At 49.7% G+C, this 22,917-nt stretch overlaps 1 protein-coding gene across 2 annotated transcripts in view; it reads left to right on the top strand.

Moving 5' to 3' along the window:
- Nucleotides 1-11,022: 11,022 nt before the first annotated feature.
- The window catches only part of BIN3 (bridging integrator 3), a 49,013-nt gene continuing 37,118 nt past the window's right edge, over nt 11,023-22,917 (top strand). For both annotated transcript variants that reach the window (XM_045398031.2, XM_005562820.4), the window contains exon 1: nt 11,023-11,100. Coding sequence is in view for 1 of the 2 variants with exons in the window: in XM_005562820.4 (XP_005562877.1) it covers nt 11,093-11,100 (8 nt within the window). In the remaining variant the exon portion in view is untranslated. The remainder of the gene's footprint in view (nt 11,101-22,917) is intronic.

Below are 22,917 nucleotides of genomic sequence, written 5' to 3'. Positions count from 1 at the left end.
AAAGAGCTGTCCTTTCCAAAAAGCCAAAAGAAGACTGTTGGAGGAGGAGGTGGGCGATGCCATTCACCTTCGACAGGTGAATATACTATGGGGAGACATTTCTAGGTGGAGCTACAAGCCTGGTCTGAACTCAGTCACTATTCTTACTAGATCAAGTGAGAAGACCACACAGGATTCAGATGGCTCAGAGGTGGCAAGCTCAGGAATAATCCCTGCTTCACTGTTAGAAACTGTATTTTCTGGGTCTTAAGACATGGAAATCTCCATCTAATGAGGATGTAGATCATTGAACAGATGTACACCCTCTGCACTGCACTGCATCAGGCATCAGGAGACCTGGCTTCTAGTCCTGGCTCTAACATGAGAACAAAGCTCTATGACGTCTGCAAAGTCACAGCCCTTCTCTGGGCCTTGAAGTCCCTGTTAGAAAATCAAGTGGTCCCACTAGAGAATCCATATGATACCTTCAGTCCTAAAGGGCAGAAGTCCCAAGACTGTCACTCTGTGCAAGACCCACCCCCATGTCATGGCTGGGGACTGAGCCACAGCTCAGCAATGCTAGCATGAGACTCAAATGCAAAGATCCTGCTTCCCATTGCCTCAAAGTACCAGCTCGCTCTCTCTCTATCTATCTATCTATCTATCTATCTATCTATCTATCTATCTATATATCCTCCTAAGAGCCTCCAAGGCACCATTGGCTTCTTGGGGCTCTGAGTCTGCTGGCCTCTTTCCCTGACTCCAGTTTCTTCTGGTCTGAGCCAATGGGGCAATGTTCTGTGACTGCATTTGTATCTTGCATTGTGTTTTTAAATCCATTTTCGATCATATTTGCCTGAAAAATATTTAGAAACTCATATACAACGCAATCCTCTGGTTTGGGATCCCATTCAACCCAATGCCAGAAATGCTTCGCAGTGGTTTGCGGTACTCGGATCACTTCCTCTCTGAGGACTGGAAAGCTCCGTGGACTGGTAGGCTCCTGAATGCAGCTTCTGCTCTAGTGAGGGGGCAGCAGGGGCCCCAGAAGGCTCAGAATCTCTGCCTTTGGGGCCCTCCTGAGAATTCCTGTTGCTGGGAGTCTCCCGTTTTGGGATTTCAGCCTTAAATCTACCATCTGAGCTGCTGCCCTACCTGCTGGGTTTTTCCTCCCAGATCACCATCACGGGTCCCTCCTTCATCTCAGGAAAGGACCCAGTGGTCCTAGACACTCATCCCTCTTTTCATCCACAAAGCCCAAGTGTGCCCCACCCCATCCTCCTCCCAAACTCTGCCCGGAACCAGCAGCCCCTCCCTGCCAGCACGCCCTCTTGCCCTTATCTCCAGCATCACCCATTTATTCCAATCCTCACCCCACTGGAGCATCTGCTGAGTTACCCAACCTCCCCTAGGTCAAGCCTGTGTTGGATGAGTTGAGTCATTACCTCCATCTCCTCCCAACCCTCCCAGGTCTCAGGAATTGGGCTGGGTTGGCAGGCTGGGAGGGAAGCCTCCATCTCTTCCATGGAGGCAGCCTCCTGGGACCAGGATTTTCCGGGTATTGAACATAACTTTGTCTTTCCCGGAACATCCTCTGTCACCAACTAGACCACCCAATCACCCACCTGAGTTTGCTCACTGCCCGTCTCCCCACACTAGCTCCTTCTGTGACCAGTCATGGAAACTTGGACACGGCAATGAAGCTCTCTGGGCCTCAGATGACACATCTGTGAAATGGGGGATAATGATACCTCTCCCGCCCCAGGGGAGGACACGGAGCTGCTACTATCCCATGGTCCTCCTCCAGCTCCCCTAGGCTGCTCATCTCAGCTCCCTCTCTCTCTCTTACTCTTAGAACACCTCATCGGCAAGCACTTACGATTCTTAGGTCACTATGCAGCCTAGTCTCTGTGCCACCGGCTCTGTCCTTGGCTCCTACCTCTCTCCCATCCACATCCTCCCACCCTTGGGGTCTTGGTTTGGTGACAGCCACCAAACAGGAACTGCAGACAAAGCCCCCAGAAGTTCAGGCCACCTCTTCCTTCCTTGCTCCACCCCACACTGTCCAGGGAAACCCAGAGGTTAGACAGCAAGGTCCAGATTCCCTCTGGGGACAAGAAGCCAGACTCTGTCCTTGGTTCACACAGCATTCTGGAGCTGGCAGGGCCCAGGACGATCCTCTGTGTACAACCCGGGCTCTGTGGCTCCCATCTTTGTGCACGCCCTGCACACACATGCAGGCAGCAGCCCTACTCAATTCTCCCACGAGCACACGCTCTCCTGCTCTCCCTCCCCCTTCTCTATTTCTCTCTCTGAGCTGTGCTCCCAGAACACACCCTCCCAGCCCACCAATCCTACACACGCCACTGTGCTTTACAAGCATCAGCTCAAGAATCTCCCAGTTCCCCGCTTGCTCCCTCCACTCCATCTCTCAAACTCCTCCACCCGCAAAGGGTGGGCCCTGTCTGCCCACAAGACTAAGATGCCTCAGCTTCTCCAGGCCTGCCTTTGTGGGAAGAGTCTTTGCTGGCTTCTTGCAGCCCCTCACCTCCCCTTCTCTACAGGCAAAAGCAGCCCAAGGCCCCCACAGCCCGGGCAGCCCCTCCCCAGCATCTGGTGAGAGGACAAGAAGAAGGAAGAACTGTGGGTTCTTTTCCCTGAGACTCCTAGATTTTGTACCAAAATGCAGGGTGTGCTCCTGTTTGCATTTTTTTTTTGTTTCCTTTCTGAAAATAACCATGAAACTATCATTTCCTCCCACTGCCTTTTCCCTATCTTATTTGGATTAGCAGAGTTGCTGCAAGAGGTGGTTTGGAGCCACTGACAGCCTCCTTCCCTGACCTGGGTCCAGGGAACTCACAGGTGGCTCTGGAGCGGGCGCTGCCAGATGGGTGCTGCCTCCTCTGGGGTGGCAAGAAGGAGTGCAGGCACTGGGCACCCTGGGGTCACCATGACCTCCTCAATCAGAGACCCCTGGGAAACCAGGTGTGAGCCTGCCTTGTGCCCCCATTGGTAAATATCAGGAACAACCTCAGGCCTGGCTTTCTCTCTGTAACTTTTCTGGAATGGGGGAGCAGCAGCTCAGCCCCCTCCCTTGGCTGACAGGTGGAGAAGATGGGTCTCCATGTGGGAAGGGGACCAATACAGAAGAACTGGTGCTGGCCGGGCGCGGTGGCTCAAGCCTGTAATCCCAGCACTTTGGGAGGCCGAGACGGGCGGATCATGAGGTCAGGAGATTGAGACCATCCTGACTAACACGGTGAAACCCCGTCTCTACTAAAAAATACAAAAAACTAGCCGGGCGAAGTGGCGGGTGCCTGTAGTCCCAGCTACTCGGGAGGCTGAGGCAGGAGAATGGCGTGAACCTGAGAGGAGGAGCTTGCAGTGAGCTGAGATCCGGCCACTGCACTCCAGCCTGGGTGACAGAGCAAGACTCCGTCTCAAAAAAAAAAAAAAAAAAAGAAGAAGAACTGGTGCTTATATAAGAAGAAAAATGGGGTGCATGGTGAGAGGGGGTGCCTCTCTTCTCCCTTTGTTTGTATCCAATGCCTCCTCCCACGCAGCTGTTCCAGGCCTTCACGCTGCTCGCTGAGAAGCAACCTCAAAAAGATCCAGCTTCAGGGTTGGGGACAGTCAGAGAGACCCCCAAAGGAGTCTGCCTCTTATGCCACCCAAGGGTCTACAGGGCACAGCCCACCAAACCCCACCACTTGCTTGAGAAACTGAACTTCCCTGTAATCCCAACACTTTGGGAGGCCGAGGGGGGAGGATCGCTTGAGGCCAGGAGGTCGAGGCTGCAGTAAGCTATGATCACACCACTGCACTCTAGTCTGGGTAAAGAGCAACACTCTGTCTCAAAAAGATAAAAAAGAAAAACAAAAGAAAGAAAGAAATGAAGGGGGCAGCAATGCAGGCCTCCCTGCCCTGAGGATGGTTCTTTCATGAGGCCCCTTGCCACAGGCCTTCAACCTCTGAAGCCCACCACTGCCTGACTTGTTTCTGGTTGAAGAGGACCCCGGGGGGAGGGCCCCTCTGCTGGTGCTGCCATCCCTGGGGCCTGGCCAGTTGCAGTTCCATGAAAAGAAAAGGATGGCTGAGGCTGGAAAAGGGGACCACGGACTAAAGTTGCTTGTCCTGACCTTCCTGGCAGAGGGCGTTGGTGCCCATGGGAGCCTTCCTGCGCTTGTTTAGCCTCTCTTCCCTCCTGCTATGTGACTTCTTTGGGAATTCCTTCCTGCTTAGTCCAGAGGTACAGCAGGCCAGGGCTGGAGGGTGGCAGCTGGCCTGGCCTCAGTGGCACCACTGTCTCCTCCTATCCATCAGTGAGGCCTTCTCCGTATACCCCTCATGCTGGTTACCACCTTTTCACTGTGACCAGATTTGGCATGTGCCCCATCTAATTTCTCTAGGCCAGGCTGCTGCAGTGGGACCTCATCCCTTTCTTTGAGGGTCCTGGCTTGCCCCAAAGGTGCAGGCCTTGGTATGAAATCCTCCCCCAGCCCCGTAGTCCTTCCTAACACATCCACACTATGCATCCCTTGGTTCTGCCTCTTCCTCCCCAGCGGGACCCTTCTCCTCCCCCAGGCTGAGCTCCTGGGCTATTTGGGGCACTGCCGGCCTTGTGGTGTAATCAGTGCCCGCGGATAATTACCACCTGCCCTGCCGGTGTCTGGGGGCTGTCTCCACCACAGCAGCAGGGGGTGGACGCTGGGCAGCCAGGCCTGCAACAAGGTCAGGCTGGGGCAGTCCTGCCCTCTCCCCAGGCCTGCTGCTCACGCGTAGGACTTGTAAGGATTCCCTAGGAAAGCCATGCATTCCTACAAGCTATGCTCACCTGGGATGCTCTGTGGCTTCAGCTGGGGGTGGATGGCTATCCCAGCCAGGGGACAAAAGTCCTGAGGCTACTCTATGCACCCACAGTCAGCCCAAACCCTGTTCTCCCATACTGCCTTCTGAGGTCAGGGGACCCTGGCTGCTGACCTCTGGACAAAGCAACAGCCAAATCAAGAGGGACTTGGATTTGACCTTCAGTTCACCAGGCCTCATCATCTTCCTTCAGGGAGGCGGCAATGGCTAATGAGATGACTGTGAAAGTGAGTCTACTATAAATGCTAGCTTCCTCCCTTTTTGCTACATTATTTTCTGCTCCAAGGCAGCCTGGGTTTAAATGCCTCTCCTTCTCACTTAGCCAACTCTGTGACCTTGGGCAATTAGTTCAGCCTCGGTTTCCTCATCTGTAAAAAGAAGATGATCAGAGGAGCTGCCTCACCAAGTTACTGCAGAATACATGATCTAATACATGTAAAATGCTTCGCCCAGTGCCAACGAGACTCTACAATGGTGGGTATTATTATTGGGAACTGCACAGGGCAGAGAATGGGGGTTGGGAGCATCCATACGCCAGCTCTAGGATGCCCAGGAAAGCAAAGCGGGGCTGAGGGAACAAACCACAGGCAGCCCCAGGGCTGGACATTCTCTATTGCAGCTAAGATCCTGGAGGCTGTGGTGGGGCATCTCACAGACCTTCTCCATCTAGGAGCACCCACTCCCACTCTTTTGACCTCATTTCCTGTAACATGGTGCCATATAAGCTTTTTGAGGCCAGAGCAGACCAAATACCTGTGAATACTTTATTTTGCAAAGAGAAAGTCAGCAGCAGCTACATCCAGATGAAATACTCGGATATTGAGAGATGCAGAAATCGAATTATGTTTCTGTCTCTTCCTTTCCTGTTATAGTAAAAAGGTTATTTGTCCTAATGCTTAAAGTTCTTTACACAAATATTCATGGCCCTGTCACTTGAAAGGCCACTCAGATAAATAAATATCTGCTTTCCAGAGTGAAGCATTTGGGGGTGGGTGGTGAATGGGCTGAGGGGCTGGGCCAAAAGACTAGGACTGACAAGGTCAGCCTGCCCCCAAAACAACCAAGCAACCCAGCACCATTTTCTCCCTGCTTCAGCGCCTTCCCCAGCAGGGCCCAGAGCTCCCACTTCTGACACCTTGCACCAACAGGCTAGACCAGAACCTTAGCTCTCCAGCCTCACCAGTGCCAAGGTGGGAGCAAAGAGGGCCACATTGGGTAGGAACATCAGTCAAAAGTACTAGATACTGCCCCATGGAGATGGAGAAGAAGGGAGAAGGCAAAAGGGTGGGGAGTGGGGCGTGAGCACCAACCTCACCTCCCAGGAATGTCTCAACCCCAGCTAGAGCCATGAGGGCCCCAGCTCAAGGCAGCAGCCTTAGCCACACCACAGCCTGGCATGAGCCCCACATCACAGCCATCCTGAGCCCCACCTCAGGAGCCATGTCTTCAGTGATTTCCTCTGAATTCCCCTTCTGGGTGTACCCTGGAGCTACCTGGAGGAATAGGCCATCCAGACCCAACTCAGAATCTCAGGAGCCTTGGACTCAGTGGTCCTCCTGCCAGTTCTCTTCAGTGGGCACCTCCTATTGTGGGTCTGGGGGCATCTTAGAGCCTACCTGTCAGGGGGCTGCCTAGCCTGGACAACCCTTGGCCTGATGCCCAGGGAACATATCATCCTGGGGGGATTGTTTTCCCTACTGGTGCACTCTCCCTCACTCGAGTCTCCTCTTGGGTTCTGTGAGCTAATCAGAGAGAAGGAGGGGGAGGAGGGGGTGCTGCTTGCCTTCCCCGTTATCTGCAGCAATCCACGGTGACTAATGCTCCCAGTTGGTAAAAAGGCAGTGTAATCAAAACACTTTTTTTTTTAGTCCTTAAAGTTAGTCATTCTCCCAGAGTGGAGGAAAAAAAAAAAAAAAAAGCCCACAGCAGGCACCACGAGATGCAAGCTGAGAGGCCTGCACTGCTGGGTGGAACCAAAGCATTGGCTGTGGCAGCTTCTGCGGGTCAGAGGCCAGGGCTCCTCCTCCTCTGGGCCCTTGGGTATCCTTCCTCCACACCCGCTTTTGTTCTTGCTTTCCCCAACATCTGGGCCTTCTGATCCCTGAAGGACATCCATGCCATGTCAGGGGCTGCCATTTCATCTCACCCTGCCCGGTGCTGCCACCTGCTGGCCTGGTGCTCTCCGTGCTGGAGGAAGCATATAAAAGCTCCCAGGATGAGGCCCAGCTTGGCACCCTGGTCGTAGGGTGATACTCCCTCCATCCACAACCTGGCTATTTAGTAGTGGTGCTTATCCTGGTTCCATCTGCCTGCTGGCTTCTGACGTGACTGTGCCTCGACAGAACCATAGGTTGTTGGAGGTCAAATGGCAAACTGTAGTGGCAAAAGCATACGGATCAAAGCTAGGGTACTCAGGTCAGAAACCCCATTTCAGTGCTTCATGAAGCTATACTACAGCTTCATGGCTATACTTCAGCTCCATCATCTGTGAAATGGTAATAATGGTAGTATCCACCTCACAGGGTTGTGGCAAGGATTAAATGTGAACTGCAGAGAATAGTGCCTGTCATGTCATGAGTGCTCAATTATTATTGACTTATAATAAAAATAATAACAATAAAGTGGAATATAAACCATCTCATTGCCCTTTCTTGTCCAAGGCAGACATGACTAATCAATCACAGAACTTCCCCACTGATGGCAGATTCCCCAGAATCCTCAACACTGCATTCCAGGCAGACAATCAGAGCAGGCACATGGGATGATATCCATTCTCCATCCTAGATCTAACCTGGACCTCTCCCATTGCAGTTAAGGAAAATGAGGTCCATAGGAGGGACAAGACTCCCTCAAGCCACTTGGAGGCAGAGCCACAGGTCAGACAGGTGTTCCTGGTTCTGCCTGCTTCTTGCTGGTCTGGCTTCTGATGTGTCACTTCACCCTGACCTTTGAGCAGTCCGTGTGGGCTTCCTGCCACTGGAAATCTCACCTGATTTCTTCCATCTTCTCCCACCCTTGCTCCTCCTATGTCCTTGCCCCTCAAAGGCCCTGGGAAAGCTATTGTTCTGAGACATCCTACTGAGCAGGTGCAGAGCAGGAAGAAGTGGGGCAGTGAGGCCACATAGAAACCTGAGGCCTGTGTCTGAATATCTGCAGGAGCCTCCCTGAGGAATCAAGACCTTTAGGGCTCCAAGACCTTTTAGGGCTCCACCAATTTGGCCCTGTCACATTCAGTTTTCAGCCTTAGCCCGGTGCTCTAATGAAGCCCCTGACAGCCCAGGTCCAGGTTCTGGGAATGCTCACTCTTTACTAATGAGAGTTGGTATGGTGAAGACTCAGGGGCCAGCCCTAGACTTCTGTGTGGGAAAAGCTGGGAGAGGACAGGACATGACAATCCCAGAGATGAGGGTCATGGGGAAGTACCTGCTTACCAACTTCGGAGTAAAAAACTCCAAGGAAAAGTTGGGGGCTGATGGCGGAGCAGGTTCTGCTGCTGCTTTTCCTCTCATAAACAGCTTTGCCCAGAAGTAGACCTCTGCTACCTGAACACTCTTTTAACTTCAGGCTCAGACTTCTGGGGAAGAATCAGTATTTACAAGGCTTGAAACCAGGAGCATCCACCTCTACCCAAAGAGCCTCCACTCTCAGCTTCTACTTAGAAACCCAATTTTCTCTTTTCCATTCCTTCCCTGCAGGGGCAGGATCAATCTGTATCATGCTGTCCCTTTGGTTATAAATAAGAAAGACATAGCTCCTGACCCTGTAGGCTGAGTTTTTCACAACAGTGGGAAGTGTTTGTGTGTCTCCATGTTCAGCTCCCCAGGGATCAATGCCTCATGGCACAGCAGGCTCAGGACAGCAGGATGCCTGACTGTCCCTCCTCAGCCCAGTGCCCCTCTAGCTGAGTGAATGAGCCACAGGTAAGGAGACCAAGCAGGCACATTCCAGACAGACTCCTGGGAGGACACCATTCTTTTTAGTAACCTCAAAGATCCTGCTGGTGGCATTAAAGATTTGAGGTGACTTGTCAACTGCACAGCCCCAGAAAAATTCATATTTAGCTTTATCCAAGATATCGCCAGTTCCTCAGACCTGCCCACTTCTCTGGGCTTGCCCCTCTGTTCACCTGTCTTTCCCATTCTCCTATTTCCCCAGGGTCTCTAGAGTCAACAAGACAGCTGACTTGGAACCTTGCAATGTTGGAGACTTTGGGGATGTGATCTACCCACTCCATCTTATAGATGAGGGGACCAAGGCCACAAAGGGGATGTGACTTATCTGAGGTCAGTTACAGTGTCAAAGGTGGAACTAGAAATAGAGTCCCAGACTCCTCCAGACTTGTAGTTCAAAACTTATCCATTCTAGACCTCTAAGATGTGTCCACTGTCCTCCAGCCCTGAAACAGACTTCTCCTAGGATATGGCAGTTACCTAGGCTAAAATTTGGAAATAATTATCCCTGTGGGGCATAACTGAGGGAGGCAGAACATGGGGAAGGGAGGAAGCAGGTGGGAGAACTATTCACAGGTGCTAAATGCCAGGAGTCTCCTAAACCCGCAACAGCCCTTCCATCCATCACACTCTCTGCAAAGCAGCAAGGACTCTCTCTCCCCCTTCACCCACACTCTCTGCCCAGGCTGCCCTTTGGTGACTTCTCCTCGTCCTCCTTGCTCTTGAAGGCTGCTCTTGTTCTCATTTTGGCCTGTTTCCTGAGGAACAACATGGTAATGAAGCTGATCTGCATGATGTGCTTGGGGACCCAACCTCCATTGGAAACTTTGAGTCAAACCATGGACTCTCAAGAATGGAAACAGAAAACACAAATGAGAGACTGCATCCTGTGGCCCACCCTCCTACCCCTCCTGCTCAAGCCCTCTACTCCACCCTAGGAGGTCAGAACAAATCATACACTACTTCTGCTCTAGGTCATTGGTCATATCTTTCACGCTAGGTCATTGATTAACAACTCCCTAAGCAGTCCCTGAAGCACTCCTGGTCCATTTTAGGAAGGAGAATTCCTAGAGAGAAGGTCACTGGGGGCCCAGTAGCATCTGCACAGGCCTCACTGCCTTCTTGTCTCTCTTCTAAGGCAGGGAGGTACTAAGGGATGAGGAAACCAAGTCAGCCCAGAATCCCAGGCAACTTGTGAGCCACAAGGCCCTGAATTCTGACTTTAGGAGACCCAAGGCAAGTCAGCTGCTTGTTGGACCTGTCTGTGTCTTAGCCATGGTAAGTTCCCTCTGCCTGGAGCCTCCTCACCCCTCATCTCAGATTCACCTGGCTAGCCCTGATTCTGCCTTCAGGGCTTGGCTTACACACTGGCTTCTCCTGGAAGTCTTCCCTAAAACTCCATGTGCTGCCTCAGGGTCCCTTTCCAGGCTGCCACCACACCTCATTCTATCCCATCATATAGCATGACTGTAATTGCCTGCTCGTCTCTCCCTCCAGGAAAGTAGCTCTGGGAAGGAACAAGGGCAGGGCAGATATTTCCTTGAGATGGTTATATCCTAAGATTGGCTCAGTACCTGACACTAATATTAGTACAACTAATATTAGTTAAATGAAGGAATAGAAAGAATGGGGCAATTTACATCACTTGAGTCCTGTGGAGGAGACCAAAGGGAAGTGCTGAATGGCAGGGAGCAACCCATACTCTGCATCTTCTCGTGTTGAATAAATCTACAGAACATTCCAACCTGAAAAGGACCTAGGTATTGATATTCAGAGCCCTGTGCCATCTTGGAGGGGAAACGTCCATTTGTTTGTAACAGGTAATGCATGTGTGGTGTACAAACTGTAAAAGATAGGAAACAGCATTCAGAAAATGTAAGTTTTCCACCTTCTCCATCTTCAATGGCTTCTTCTCCCATAGACAATTGCTGCCACTGTATCTGGATTAGAAACCACTTGACAGAACAGGCTGGCTAAGGGCCCCGCGTGGACCTGTGAAGAGATCTTTAGGAGTCAGTGTTGAAGGAAGAAAACGGCCCCAGAGGTCCCCTTCATCCCCCGTTGCAGCCTGAGTCTCTAAGTGCTAGGCCAGAGCCAGAGGGTCGCCGGCAAGCGAAACTGCACAGCCAGCATGCTGCAGCAGAAGGGTTAACGCGCCGGGCTCCGCCTCCCAACCGCCTCTTCCGGGCAGAGGGGCGGGATCTACGTCACTTCCTGGAGACTGGCTGAATCCGGAAGTGATCCCAGAGGAACGAGTTGTGGCTGAGGACCCCGGCGGCAGGCCCAGGTTCGGGACCATGAGCTGGTGAGTGAGGCCCGGGCGGCGGGAGCTGCTGGACCCGCGGACCCGCGAGGCCCCTGGCCCTGCGTCAGTGCCGCGTCCCGGCTCTCCCCGGTCCCGCGCGACCCCTCCGCCCCAGAGCAAGACCCGATAGCCCCTGCCCTAGGGTCGTTCCCTGGGTGCTTTCCCGGAGTCGCCATCTCTCAGCAGGACTCCCTGGGAGAGTGGCGGAGGATCCTCTTAGCCTGGGACTCTGCGTCTGACCCCTGTTTTGCCGGACTCGTGTCCTCCTAGCTCCTTGAAGTGAGGGACTTCCTTGTTCCCTCCTTTTTTAAACACCCATTGAGGTGGAGTCAGTGTCGTCTTTCTCCCCTGTGGGCATCTCTGCCCCGCGCCAGTCCCTCCAGAGCTGTGGCCCTTTCTGTGGCAGCCTGGACCCAGTTCACTAATCAAAACCCACTCCCTTTTGGGTAACTATCCTTTGCACCACTTAACAGTCTTCAAAAGACAAGGAAAACTTGCTTCTCTTCTTAAAGGGGCCAGAATTACACCCCGCACACACCCTCCCACTGTGGGATTGGACTGGTTTTAATCATTCCAGGGCTATTACTCACTGCCTGGCCTCTAAATAGGCATGGTTAAGTTTAAACTTATGGGAACTATCATGCCATAAGAAAAGAAGCCAGGGAGTCTTAGAGTAATAGAGTCATAATTGCAGTTGCTGCAGAATGATGTGATACTTGGGTCATAGTAAACACTTCATAATGGTGTATTTATTTTGTAAGACTCGGTTTGCCCAAAAGGCAATCCCCATTTGTTGCTCTCGATTATTTATGTTCACAAGAGAGAATTGTGACTTGCCTGCCTTCCTGGGGCTTTCTTAGAGGATACTCATATGCAGGACCTTACCTTACCCCGTCAGGCCCAAGGACCTGTATAGCCACAACCCTGGAACTCAGGCGATTCAACTATAATGTGTGAATAAATTGACCCCCAGAGATGTACAAGATTAATCAGCACATGGGCATAGGGAACATATTTGCCACTCTGTCCTCAGAGTCTCGTGTGCTTGTTTATGCAAAGTGCATGATAACCAGTTATGAATGAATGAAGATGGTAGAATATCCTTCAGGAAGACTTCTGCAGTTTAACTTTTGGCCATCGGTGGAGACCGCAAGCAGCTGATGTCAGTCAGTGTCAGGGACAGCGCTCTAAAGTAAAATGCAAACCATCTTTCCCCTCCCCCACCTGTTTCTTAGACCAAGATTGATGGACAAATGTGAGACAATCACCGCTAGCACGTGAGGGAAGCCCGAAGCAATGCCCTAATAAGCCCCCACAGGAGCTGCTGCTTCTACCTCCACCATTTGCTCCAGGATGCCAATAGGGGGCTGGAGCCTTAAAAAGCTACCTTTCCTGTCTTGTGATAACCTAGATAGCGGTGGGCAAAGCGGCAGTTCTTCAGTTCCCTTTCCTGGAGGAATTACGTCCTTTCAGTGTCATTCTGGGCCCCCAGTCTTGGGATATAGATGTCCTCTTGGCTGCTGTGTCTTGAATCTTTAGAGTGTTCTTGCCTAATTTTTCAAAGTGAAAAGCAGGCAGTACAGGTGCTTTATATTGCCTAGATTGACATTTACTGTCTTTGCTTCACAAGTTGGGAGAAGAGCAGAGCAGAAACTAATAAAGGTAAATGATTCTCTGGGTGATCTGCAACAGGTTGTTTTCACCTGTCTCACAGAAAGTTTCCCTTCTGAAAAAAATAGTAGCCCATTCCCTAAAGGTTAGCCTGTCAGGTTGGAGAGAATTGAAATTGACAACTGTCTAACAAGAGCTGAGGTTTTCATCTAGTAGCTTTAATTTACCAGTACATGCACATCTTGGTACCTCCTCAGACTGAGAGTCACAACCAGAAGGGTGGCTTTGTCCCTCAAAGCTGAGATTCTTTTCTCTTCCCCCTTAAAGGGCTTCTACGTCATCTCTTGCGTGGACTCTGACCCTCTCAAAGAGAGGAACAGCACCGGCGCCTGGGCACACAATCACACTCAGTTCCTAGCTCAATGGCTGGCAAGGAGACCGGGGCTGGGTCCTTCTGATTCACTCCCTGAGCAGTTTTCCTGCCCCCAGAATGAATCCATCCATTCATGTGAGACTGGAATTCTCATTAGGGGAAGAGACCAGAGTGACGTAGAGCCATCATGGGAGGCTGATGCCCAAGGTCAAGTTCACCAAGTACATGGGCTGTGCCAAGCCATCATTAAATAAGGCCCAGGGGCACATGGCCCATGGTCCCCAGAGGGTAACCATTGTTCTGGGCTAGGCTGAGCTTTCAAAATGTCACAGTGAGAAATGTCCAATATTGATGCCCTTTGCACACTGTGGACTTTGCATGAAGAGTGAGAGGCCTTTGTTCCCTGCTTGCTCTGTGCAGGCAACCCGCCCACCCCCTGTTTGTTTAGTGGGTACCTGCTGTCTTCCTGCACCATCTACCCATCCACTCAGCCACCACCCATACACCCATCTGCCTTTCAGCAGAGTGACCCAGTGGTCTGTCCTACTAGGAAGAAGGCCTTTGATAGTCACATCTCATGTCACAGATTCACTTCTTGGCCTCAAGCCAAATGCTTCTCTCTCCCTCGCTCTCTTTTTCTCTCCCTCCCTCTGCCCCACCTCCTTCCCACATTTGCCCCCCTCCTCACTTTCTCTCTCTCTCTCTCCTCTCCTCCCCACTCACCCCCTCCCTCCTCTCCTCCCCACTCACCCCCTCCCTCCCTATTTCTGTCTCCCTCTTGTCTCCCTTTCTCCCTTCCTGTCTCTCTCTTCCCTGTTTTCCAGCGTATACTCAGGTGGCTTTATTATGGTATGCAGGGAGAATTAAGTAGAATTAAGAATAGCGATCCTAATCTAAGCTGGCTCCAGGAATTGTAGCCTCCCGTTGAACCATACACCTTTGATGATTTTAGGCTTAAACGATGAGGAAAAGGGAGTACTGGAAGAAATCTCCCTATACCTAGGGGTCCAGTAGTTTGACGAGAAAGAAGGAAATTAGAGGCAGAGCAGATAAGTGTGAGTAGGAGTTAGAGTGCTGCGTTCAGGTTCTGGCTCAGCCACTCACAGTGCAGCTTGGTCAAGCATTGAACCGTTCTCTGTCTCGGTTTCTCCATCTGTGGCATGGAGCGTCCATTCCCGCTAATAGTTTGCCACCTGAGCCTGCTGTGAAATGAGTGGAGTGATGATATTTTTCTGACTCTTCTAGGATCTTCTGCCACTGTCTGCCCTTTGCACTTTGGTGTTCCTCACGCTTGATCCTTTTTGTTTCTTTCCTGTTCTCACCCTGTATTCCCTTGCCATCATCTTCAGGATAAAGGCCCAACTCTGGGCCAGGGCTTCTGAGGCTCTCTGGGCCTGGCTGTCCGTCTTCACTCTGTGTGTGCCATGCTCCAAGCTTCTCCTGCTCTCTCATGCCCTTGTGCCTCTGGATAACTGTGCCTTCTGCCTAAAATGCTTCTCCTTCACTCGCACCCTGTCCACCAGGCCAGCATCCACTCATCCTTCAAGCATCAGGCCACGCTTCACCTCCTCTGAGGGTCTTCCCTGAACGGCCCCCCACACCCTGCCATGCTGCACTGGGTGCTGCCTGTCTGACCTTCTCTTCTGACTTTCATCAGCATCTGTACTCCACTGGCTGGTTTACTTATCTGTGAGTTCTTGAGCATGGGGACTGTCTTGTGGTCACCGCTATTCCCTAGCACTGTTCCTGGCAGTCAGGAAGTGTTTATTAAATGTATGAATGGGGCCTTTTTTCCCTTTTCCTGACTTGCCTCAGCTCAGGAAAAATGTTAAGATAAAAACGTGCCGAACCTACAAACCACTTCCTAAAATGAAGAGCCTCTGAAAGTACTATTGTTAAATTGACTGACACAAGTGGCTTCCAGGTCAGGCTGCCTGTGATTTCTCCTCCCCACTCCTCTCTGATCCTCCACTCCAAACTGCTTTACTGGGTTTCTTCTGTACTTCCATAGTGCTTCTACTGTAGCGCTTCTGCGTCCTTCTAGGTGTCACCGACATGCACCTCCCTTCCACACCAACCCCATGAGAACAGGAGCGACATACAGCTTCTTCATCTTTATGTACACATAGTGGGTATCATGCACATAGTGGATATCTAACAGGTAATTGTTAAATTAATGGAATGTAAAGAAAGAAGGGTAAACTTCTGGGTCAAACAGAACCATTATTCAAGTCCTTTCCCCTATGATTACCATTGCTATCTCACATGTGTAAAGTGCTTCTAACTTTTCAGATGGCTTTCCCATCCTTTGTCTGACTTCATGCTTACGTCTGGGCAAGCAGTGCAGTCTTATTATCCCCCTTGGCAACTTACTAGAATTCACTCAGCCAGCACCTGGCAGAACTGGAACTAAAACCTGTATCTCCTAAGTATTCTGTCCCCATGATCAGGAATATTAGAAGAGTGGCAGACCATTCCCAAGCTGACTGGATCACGGAATTTCGCTTTGCTGGGGTGTATTGACACTAGCAGGTTGGTAATGAATCACAGGGAGTTGTCAGTCTTCACACACAAGTGATAGAGGAAGTCCTTGTGCCATGCACACCTCTAGGTGTTCTGTAACTGGCTTAGCTTCTTCTACCTATGGGGCTACTGCCTGGGGCAGCCTCACCAGTCGTGTCCTCTGTGACTTTGGACACACCAAGCTTTTCTTCCTCTCTGGAGAGCATAGTAATGCCTTGAAGACAGGGGCCCTATAAAATGTCTGTGAGATTCTGTATGTGAGCTTGCTCTTATTTCAGATGCTTAATGAGAGGAGAAGGATGTCTCCCAGATCTTGGAGCAGTCAGAAAGAGTCAAGTGTCTTGAGTCCCATAGCTACTTAGTCAGAGGTGTTATATGTATTATACTCTTTAAGGAAATCTGCTGGGGTAGTCTTTAGAGTCCGTTGTTAACCTATTAGAGTTGTTTTCCCAAACTCATTATTTTGGTGGCTAATCCATCAAATAGGGCCCAGTATAGTGCGATGCACATACATGGTACTCAACAAATATTTGTTGATTTAATGCTTGTTCAACATTTATAATGTGCAAAAGTCTGTGCTAAATGTTGAGGAACATTTAAAAGACTTGCATGAGTCAGTCTCTGTCTTCAACCAGAGTATGGAAAGTGCTAGGGATTCAAAAGGACAACCGATCACTAAATGTCAGCGTGGCATCATCAAGAAAGACTTGAAGCAGGAGATGTAATTTTAACTGAACCTTGACTTAGCAAATACGTGCTGTTTCAGTGGGAGTGAGAGAAGGATCCAGGTTAGAAGCATGGTATGAAAAAGGTGTGTGGAGTCAGAATGTGTCAAGAGTGTGTGGACTGTCAGGAGGCCAGCTTGGAGGTGGTAAATAGTGGTTTGGGTAGAGGCTGTGTTGGGGAGAATTGGCACTCCACCTCAGAGCCACGTTATACAGTGCTTTCAGTGCCATGCTGAGGACTTGAAATTGAGCCTAGGCTTTTGAAAATTGAAGGCTTTTGAGCAGGGAAGTGGCATGACCAAAGCAATGATTTAGTCAGATTATTTTGGCAGTGGCCTGCAGGATAACTCAGAAGAGAAAGAATGGAGCCAAGGACGCTAACTTGGACAATAGTTTCCTTTTTTTTTGAATCGAGGGGTCTCACTGTTGCCCAGGCTGGAGTGCAGTGGTGCAATTACAGCTCACCACAGTCTCAAACTCCTGGGCCCAAGCCATCCTCCTGCCTTAGCCTCTTGAGTGCCTGGGACTATACGTGTTAGCCACCACACCTGGACTAGTTTCCACAATTTTTTGAACACAACTCACAGTTAGAAATACCTTTGATGTCACAACTCACACACACACTCTTATACTTGAAATAAAAGTTTCACACAGTATGTGTGCAGTGCACTCTGATATTTTCTATTATGTTCTTGTTCGTGGTTTTTTGTTTGTTTTTTGAGACAGGCTCTCGCCCTATTGTCCAGGCTGGAGTGCAGTGGCGCCATCTCAGCTCACTGCAACCTCTACTTCCCGGGTTGAAGCGATTCTCATGCCTCAGCCTCCCAGGTAGCTGGGATTACAGGCATGCATCACCATTTCTTAGTAGAGACTGGGTTTCGCTAGGTTGACCAGGCTAGTTTCAAACTTCTGGATTCGAGTAATCTACCCGCCTCGGCCTCCCAAAGTGCTAGGATTACAAGCATGAGCCACTGCAGCCAGCCTTGTTTTTTTAAAGAATGACCCACCTCAGTTGACTTTTTTTTTTTTTTCTTCCTGAGGTGAGTGCATATGATTTTTTAACTTCATGACTGATTTTGATCTATGTGTACAACGGAAGACTGTGTAGCAGTTTAAATGATCTTTGAGTGATAGATATTCTACAAAGACCTCAAGTTTGAAAACCACGTATCTAAGAATATCGTTACAAATACTCAGACTATAAGCTAACATCTTTGACTCCAGCAACTGAAGATAGGGTTGCTTGTATATCTGGTTGTTTCACTGGGTTAATAAGAAATACAGAAGGGGCAGCTGTAAAGAACACTGGCTGAGTTATTTCTAAGAACTTATTCCATAGATTTGAAAACTGTCAATTGCTTTCCAGAAAAGAAAACTCAAGTGAACAAAAGCTCATACGAAGATGTTTGGTCCTTTTAGTAATCAGGAAAAACAGATTAAACCAACAATGAGATGCCGTTTCACAGCCATCAGACTGGCAGAAATTTTAAAGCCTGACAGTGCCAAGTATCTGAGGGTGAGGAACAGTAGGAACTCACATACACTGCAGGAGGGGGTGTAAACTGGAGATTTTGCGGTTGGAACAGTAGCTATCCCCTACCCCAGAGAAACTCCCGGGGCTCCATGCAGCAGGGAACACATGCAGGAGTGTGAGGGGCATCGTCATGTCCAGATGCCCAGCCTCTGGAGAATGGGGAAATAAATTGTGATGTCTTTATGTGATGAAATATTATGGGCAACAAAAAAAATGTAGTAGTTAAAATGGGTAAAATAGAGCTTTGTGTACCAATGCGGGCAAATCTCAAGAATCTAATGCTGAATGTAAAAAGCTAGCTTCAGAATGATACATTCAAATAAATAAGAATGATACACTCAACATTGCAGGCCGGTCACGGTGGCTGACGCCTGTAATCCCAACACTTTGGGAGGCCAAAGCAGGCAGATCACTTGAGGTCAGGAGTTCAAGACCAGCCTGACCAACATGGTGAAACCCCATCTCTACTAAAAATACAAAGATTAGCCAGTCATGGTGGTGCACGCCTGTAATTCCAGCTACTAGGGAGGCTGAGGCAGGAGAATCACTTGAGCCCAGTAGGCGGAGGTTTCAGTGAGCCAAGATCATGCCGCTGCGCTCCAGCCTGGGTGATAGAGCGAGACTCCATCTCAAAAAAAAAAAAAAAAAAGAATGATACATTCAACATTGCACTATTTATATAAATATTAGACCTATAAGGCAATACTGTGTTTTGCATATGGACTTAAGCTTACACAGTAAAAGTATGGGAATAGTACTAAATTCAGAATAGTGGTTACTCTAGGATAACAAGGAAGGAGAGAAGGAAATGGAATCTCAGGGGCCAGTCGAGGTGGCTCACACCTATAATCCCAGCACTTTGGGAGGCCAAGGCAGGAGGATTGCTTGAGTCCAGCAGTTGGAGACTAACCTGGGCAGTGTAGTGAGCCTCTCTACAAAAAAAATTTAAAATTAGCCAGGGGTGGTGGTGCAAGCCTGTAATCCCAACCCCTTGGCAGGCTGAGGCAGGTGGACTGCTAGAGCCCGGGAATTCAAGGTTGCAGCAAGCTATGATCACGCCACTGCACCTCAGCCTGGGTACAGAGACCCTGTCTCAAAAAAACTAAGTAAAAAAAAAAGAAATACAATCTCAGGGCCTGATACTCAGGGAGCTTCAACAGTGTCTGTACTGTTTTGTTGCTTAAATAATAATATCTAAAGCAAGAGGGCTTCGTTAGAATTTGACAAAGCCAGGTGGTGGACACATAAGTATTTATTCTATATTCTCTGTATTTTTTGTGTGTATTTACAATATTTCATATTTATTTAATTTTTAAATCATTGCTGGGGCAGACCTCACTTTCTATAGCAAGAGAATGTTTGCCTGCGCTCCCCCAACCCCCAATCCCAGGGTGGGGACGATCTAGGGAGGGAGCCTAGAAGTCAGTCTCCATCCAGCCGTCTTCCTTCTACCTCTTGCTTTTTAGGGGCCAAACTTTCAGCAGAGAAGAGGAAAAAGGTAGTGTGAGAGCTCTTTGTAATTGCTGATTGGTAGGAGACAGGAGCGAAATGAGATTAAAGATGGTACCTCAGAAGCTAAACAGACGGTGTAGTGCTGTCAGAGTCTAAGCCACTGTCAGCCCATCGGAATGGAGATTAGACCAGTGGAGGTTCTCTCAGTTTGTGGAGTCCGCAGGACAAGCCTTTCACCTCCAAATGCAAACCCATGTTCTACCCCTTCTTATGTTACAGATTAGAATGAGAATAGGTGATTACTTGTCTGTCAGATATTAGGATCTTCTTAAGGGGCTGCAAAGAAAATCCAAACTGCCTCCTTGAGTTGCCTGCCTTCCTCTCTTAGGTGCTCCATCAGCCTCCACACTTTTGTCAAAATCCTTTCACTATTTAGGGGGAAGTCGCCACTCAAATTTAGGCAAACTTATCACTTGGGCCTGGTGGTGGTGCATCATGGTATGGGTCAGCTGCTTGCCCCCAAAACAAACAAATAATTTCAGGTTTCCTAACCATTCTTGGCGGGGGTGAATATACTTATCTCTGTAACTTCTTACAAGTCACCCCTTCTGGACCTGGTTGGTCATCGTCTTCAAAATATCACAACCACTTTCTCTACAATAAAACAGACTGCTTACGGCGTGTCAAGATCTGTTTTAAGCATTAAACTCGTTTCACCTTCATAGCGACCCTAGAGGATGAGTAAATTATTATCCATCCTATTTTATAGATAAAGAGACGGAGACACAGGGAGGTAAGGTCACTTGCCCAAAGTCTCACAGCTGGTAATAGACAGAGTGAGGATTTGAACCCCAGCTGTCTGGCTTCAGGGTCCATCCCCTGATCTCATGCGCTCATCCCCTGATCTCATGCGCTCTCTCCCCCATGAAGTGCAGGAGTGGACACTTCAAATAAACTGATGTATCAGCAGTGCCTCTGCAGAGTCCGGCAATAGTAGATGCTCAATAAATGGTTGCTTTGTTGAGATGATCTCCCAGCTCTCGTGCGACTTAACGTTGGGTGCTTCATCCTGTCTTTACTTTTCAGAGGTCAGCCTGTGGAGCAGTGGGGAAGAAGGGATCACAGCTAAGCTGGAAGACTGTTCTGGTCCAAGTCACAAACCGCCAAGTCACAGTCATCCCTTTTATTTTTAAACACACACATACCTCCTCGGACTGATGGCAGGTCGGGGTCAAGTTCTGTGTGTGCTGGTTTTGGATCAAGCTAATTTAGAGAAAGGACTGAGGTGGGGCTGGAGGCTGTGGTCATAGGCACTGGGGAAAGGACGGATTTCCAGCTCAGTTCATGTCCCTCTCTGCTAGGGTCTCCGCCTTGCTCAGGCTGAACTTTCCTTGGCCTTTGGCATTGTGGCCAGCTGGCCCATCAGACAGAGAGGATGGCATCCAACCAGCAGCTGTTCTGCCGGACCTAGATGGCTCTCGATAAGCCCTGCCCCGGCTCTGGCCCTCTGTTGTTTCTCTCCCACCATTAAGGTGGTGGTGGCCTTGTGGGGCCTCAGGCCAGAGCAGGCAGCAACCCAAGGATAGAGTAACAGAAGGCCGGGGGGGAGGGGCTTGTCCTTCCAGCCTGCTGGAGCTGCTGCCTCTCGCCCACCTTCCTGCTCTTGCCGAGACAGTGACTCAGGCCCAGACCACTCCCCGGGGAGCCAGGATTTCAGCCACTATCAACCACCACCGCCTACTCTTTGCTCAGCCCTCCCTCCATTCTCACCTCCCTTACCTCCCTCGCCCCCAAAACTGTGGGTCTCTTGCCCAGCTAGAGATAGCAGAAAGATACGGGGTGGGGCAGACTGAATCACTCCAGGGTTCTTTCCACCCCCAAGCCAGGCCTAGGCTTATTCACATTTAGTAGGATTCTGGAGGCCAAGCAAAGACCCAGGAAGCAGGTTTAGGGTTCAGCCTCTTTCCACTCTTTGTCATGAAAGTGGGACACTCCAAAGAAAGCAGGGACAAGAGCTCTGCTGGGGTGACCAGGGGATCCCCACCCAACTGCCATCTGGGCCTGCGTTTTATCTCTGCCTCTGCAGAGCCGGTGAGGAAACAAAAGATGGAGAAACCTAGCAAATTGAAAATGCAAAAGAGCTGTTTTTGTAAATAGACATTACACAAGAGCAGGGGCTTTTTTGGAAAGGTTTTACTGAGACAGACAGAATTAGCCAACTGGCATCATGCTGCTAATAGAGATATTTACTGTTTGAAAAAGTATATTTGTAGCTTTGGAGAACATCCTGTTGACTTTTTCTTTATTATGAAAGAAAATAGAATCTTCCCCCCCTTTGCCCTCCGTACACACAGAACTTTTTTTCTTTTTTGAGGTGGGGCAGTTGGGGGTTGGAGAAGAGGAGGGTTGAAAGAAATGTTTTCTCCATTTTGTTGCTGAGACTAAAATATCTCTTCTCCTGCCCTCTGGTGCTCATATTTATGGAATGGGAAGCAGAATCAAGCTAGGACTCCTACTCCAGAGGCAGAGAGCTCAGAACCCTCTTAATTTCTTCCAGAACTCAGAGACGCCCTGGGGAGCAAGCCCTGTCTTCACTCTGGCTCTCTGCTCACATCCCTGATTCCAAGGGGAGCACTGAGGCAAGTGTGAGGAGGAGGGAGGAGAGTCCCGAAGCCCAGTTGGGCCTCCTGCCCTGGGGCACTGCCAACCCCGGGCTGCTGTGACCTGGCAGTACCAAGGCCACTGCTCTCAGGCTGTGGCACTATCGCTCTTGCCCCATGCCCTCCAAAGCAGCTGCTTCTCCTATGGAAGTCCCCCGTGCCTGCAGTGGGAGAGCCACGGGGATGAAATGGGAACTCAAGGGGAGAAGAGGCATAAGAGTCTGCTGAAGTGCAGTTGTGTTGCCTTTCCTTTCTCCCTTCCTTGCCACCTTTCACCGCTTTCTGCAGGAATGCTCCGTTTCAGTGCAGGGAGAATCTGATCCTTCCATCAGGGCACCTGCCCAGTTTTTTGCCCACTTATCTGGCAGAGTGGGCTCACATCTGCCATTTGGCAGCCTCGGAATAAACCCAGGAGGCTCTTCTCCTTTCATATATCCTCTTAGGCTCTGTAAAGTATTTTCCTTTGACGCGTCGTACTCCAATAACTTCGTCAGGCTTTGCTCTCAAGGCCAAGGGCCCACTCCATTTTCTTGGTCTCCACTGAATGTACTGTTGCTGGACTCCAGCACTGGTGGGTATTCTTTTTAGTTTTTGGTTTTGGGGGTTTTTTGTTTGTGTTTTGTTTTGTTTTTTGGTTACGTAAGGATTGGGCGCCCAAAGACAATGATACTACCTTTCTTTGTTCTTTATGTAGCATTACCTAAGCGTAGCTTTCTTCAGGAACCTTAAATCAGAGCATGTTATTTTCCAGGCCCCTTGGGCAATGCGCTTATTTTAGTCATTTAATTATTCATCCAGTGCTTACTATGTGCTCAGAACTAGACTATAAGCTGCATGAGATCATAGAAGGAATCTGCCTCGTTCGTCCTGATATCCCTAGAACCTAGCATAGTATTTGGAACAAAGGTGGCCCTTAACAAATGTTTCCTCATTCAATGA

The sequence above is a fragment of the Macaca fascicularis genome, chromosome 8, assembly GCF_037993035.2.
Source record: "Macaca fascicularis isolate 582-1 chromosome 8, T2T-MFA8v1.1".
NCBI lineage: Eukaryota > Metazoa > Chordata > Mammalia > Primates > Cercopithecidae > Macaca > Macaca fascicularis.
The sequence above is the reverse complement of the archived record's forward strand: the minus strand, read 5'-3'. Positions and strand labels throughout refer to the sequence as shown.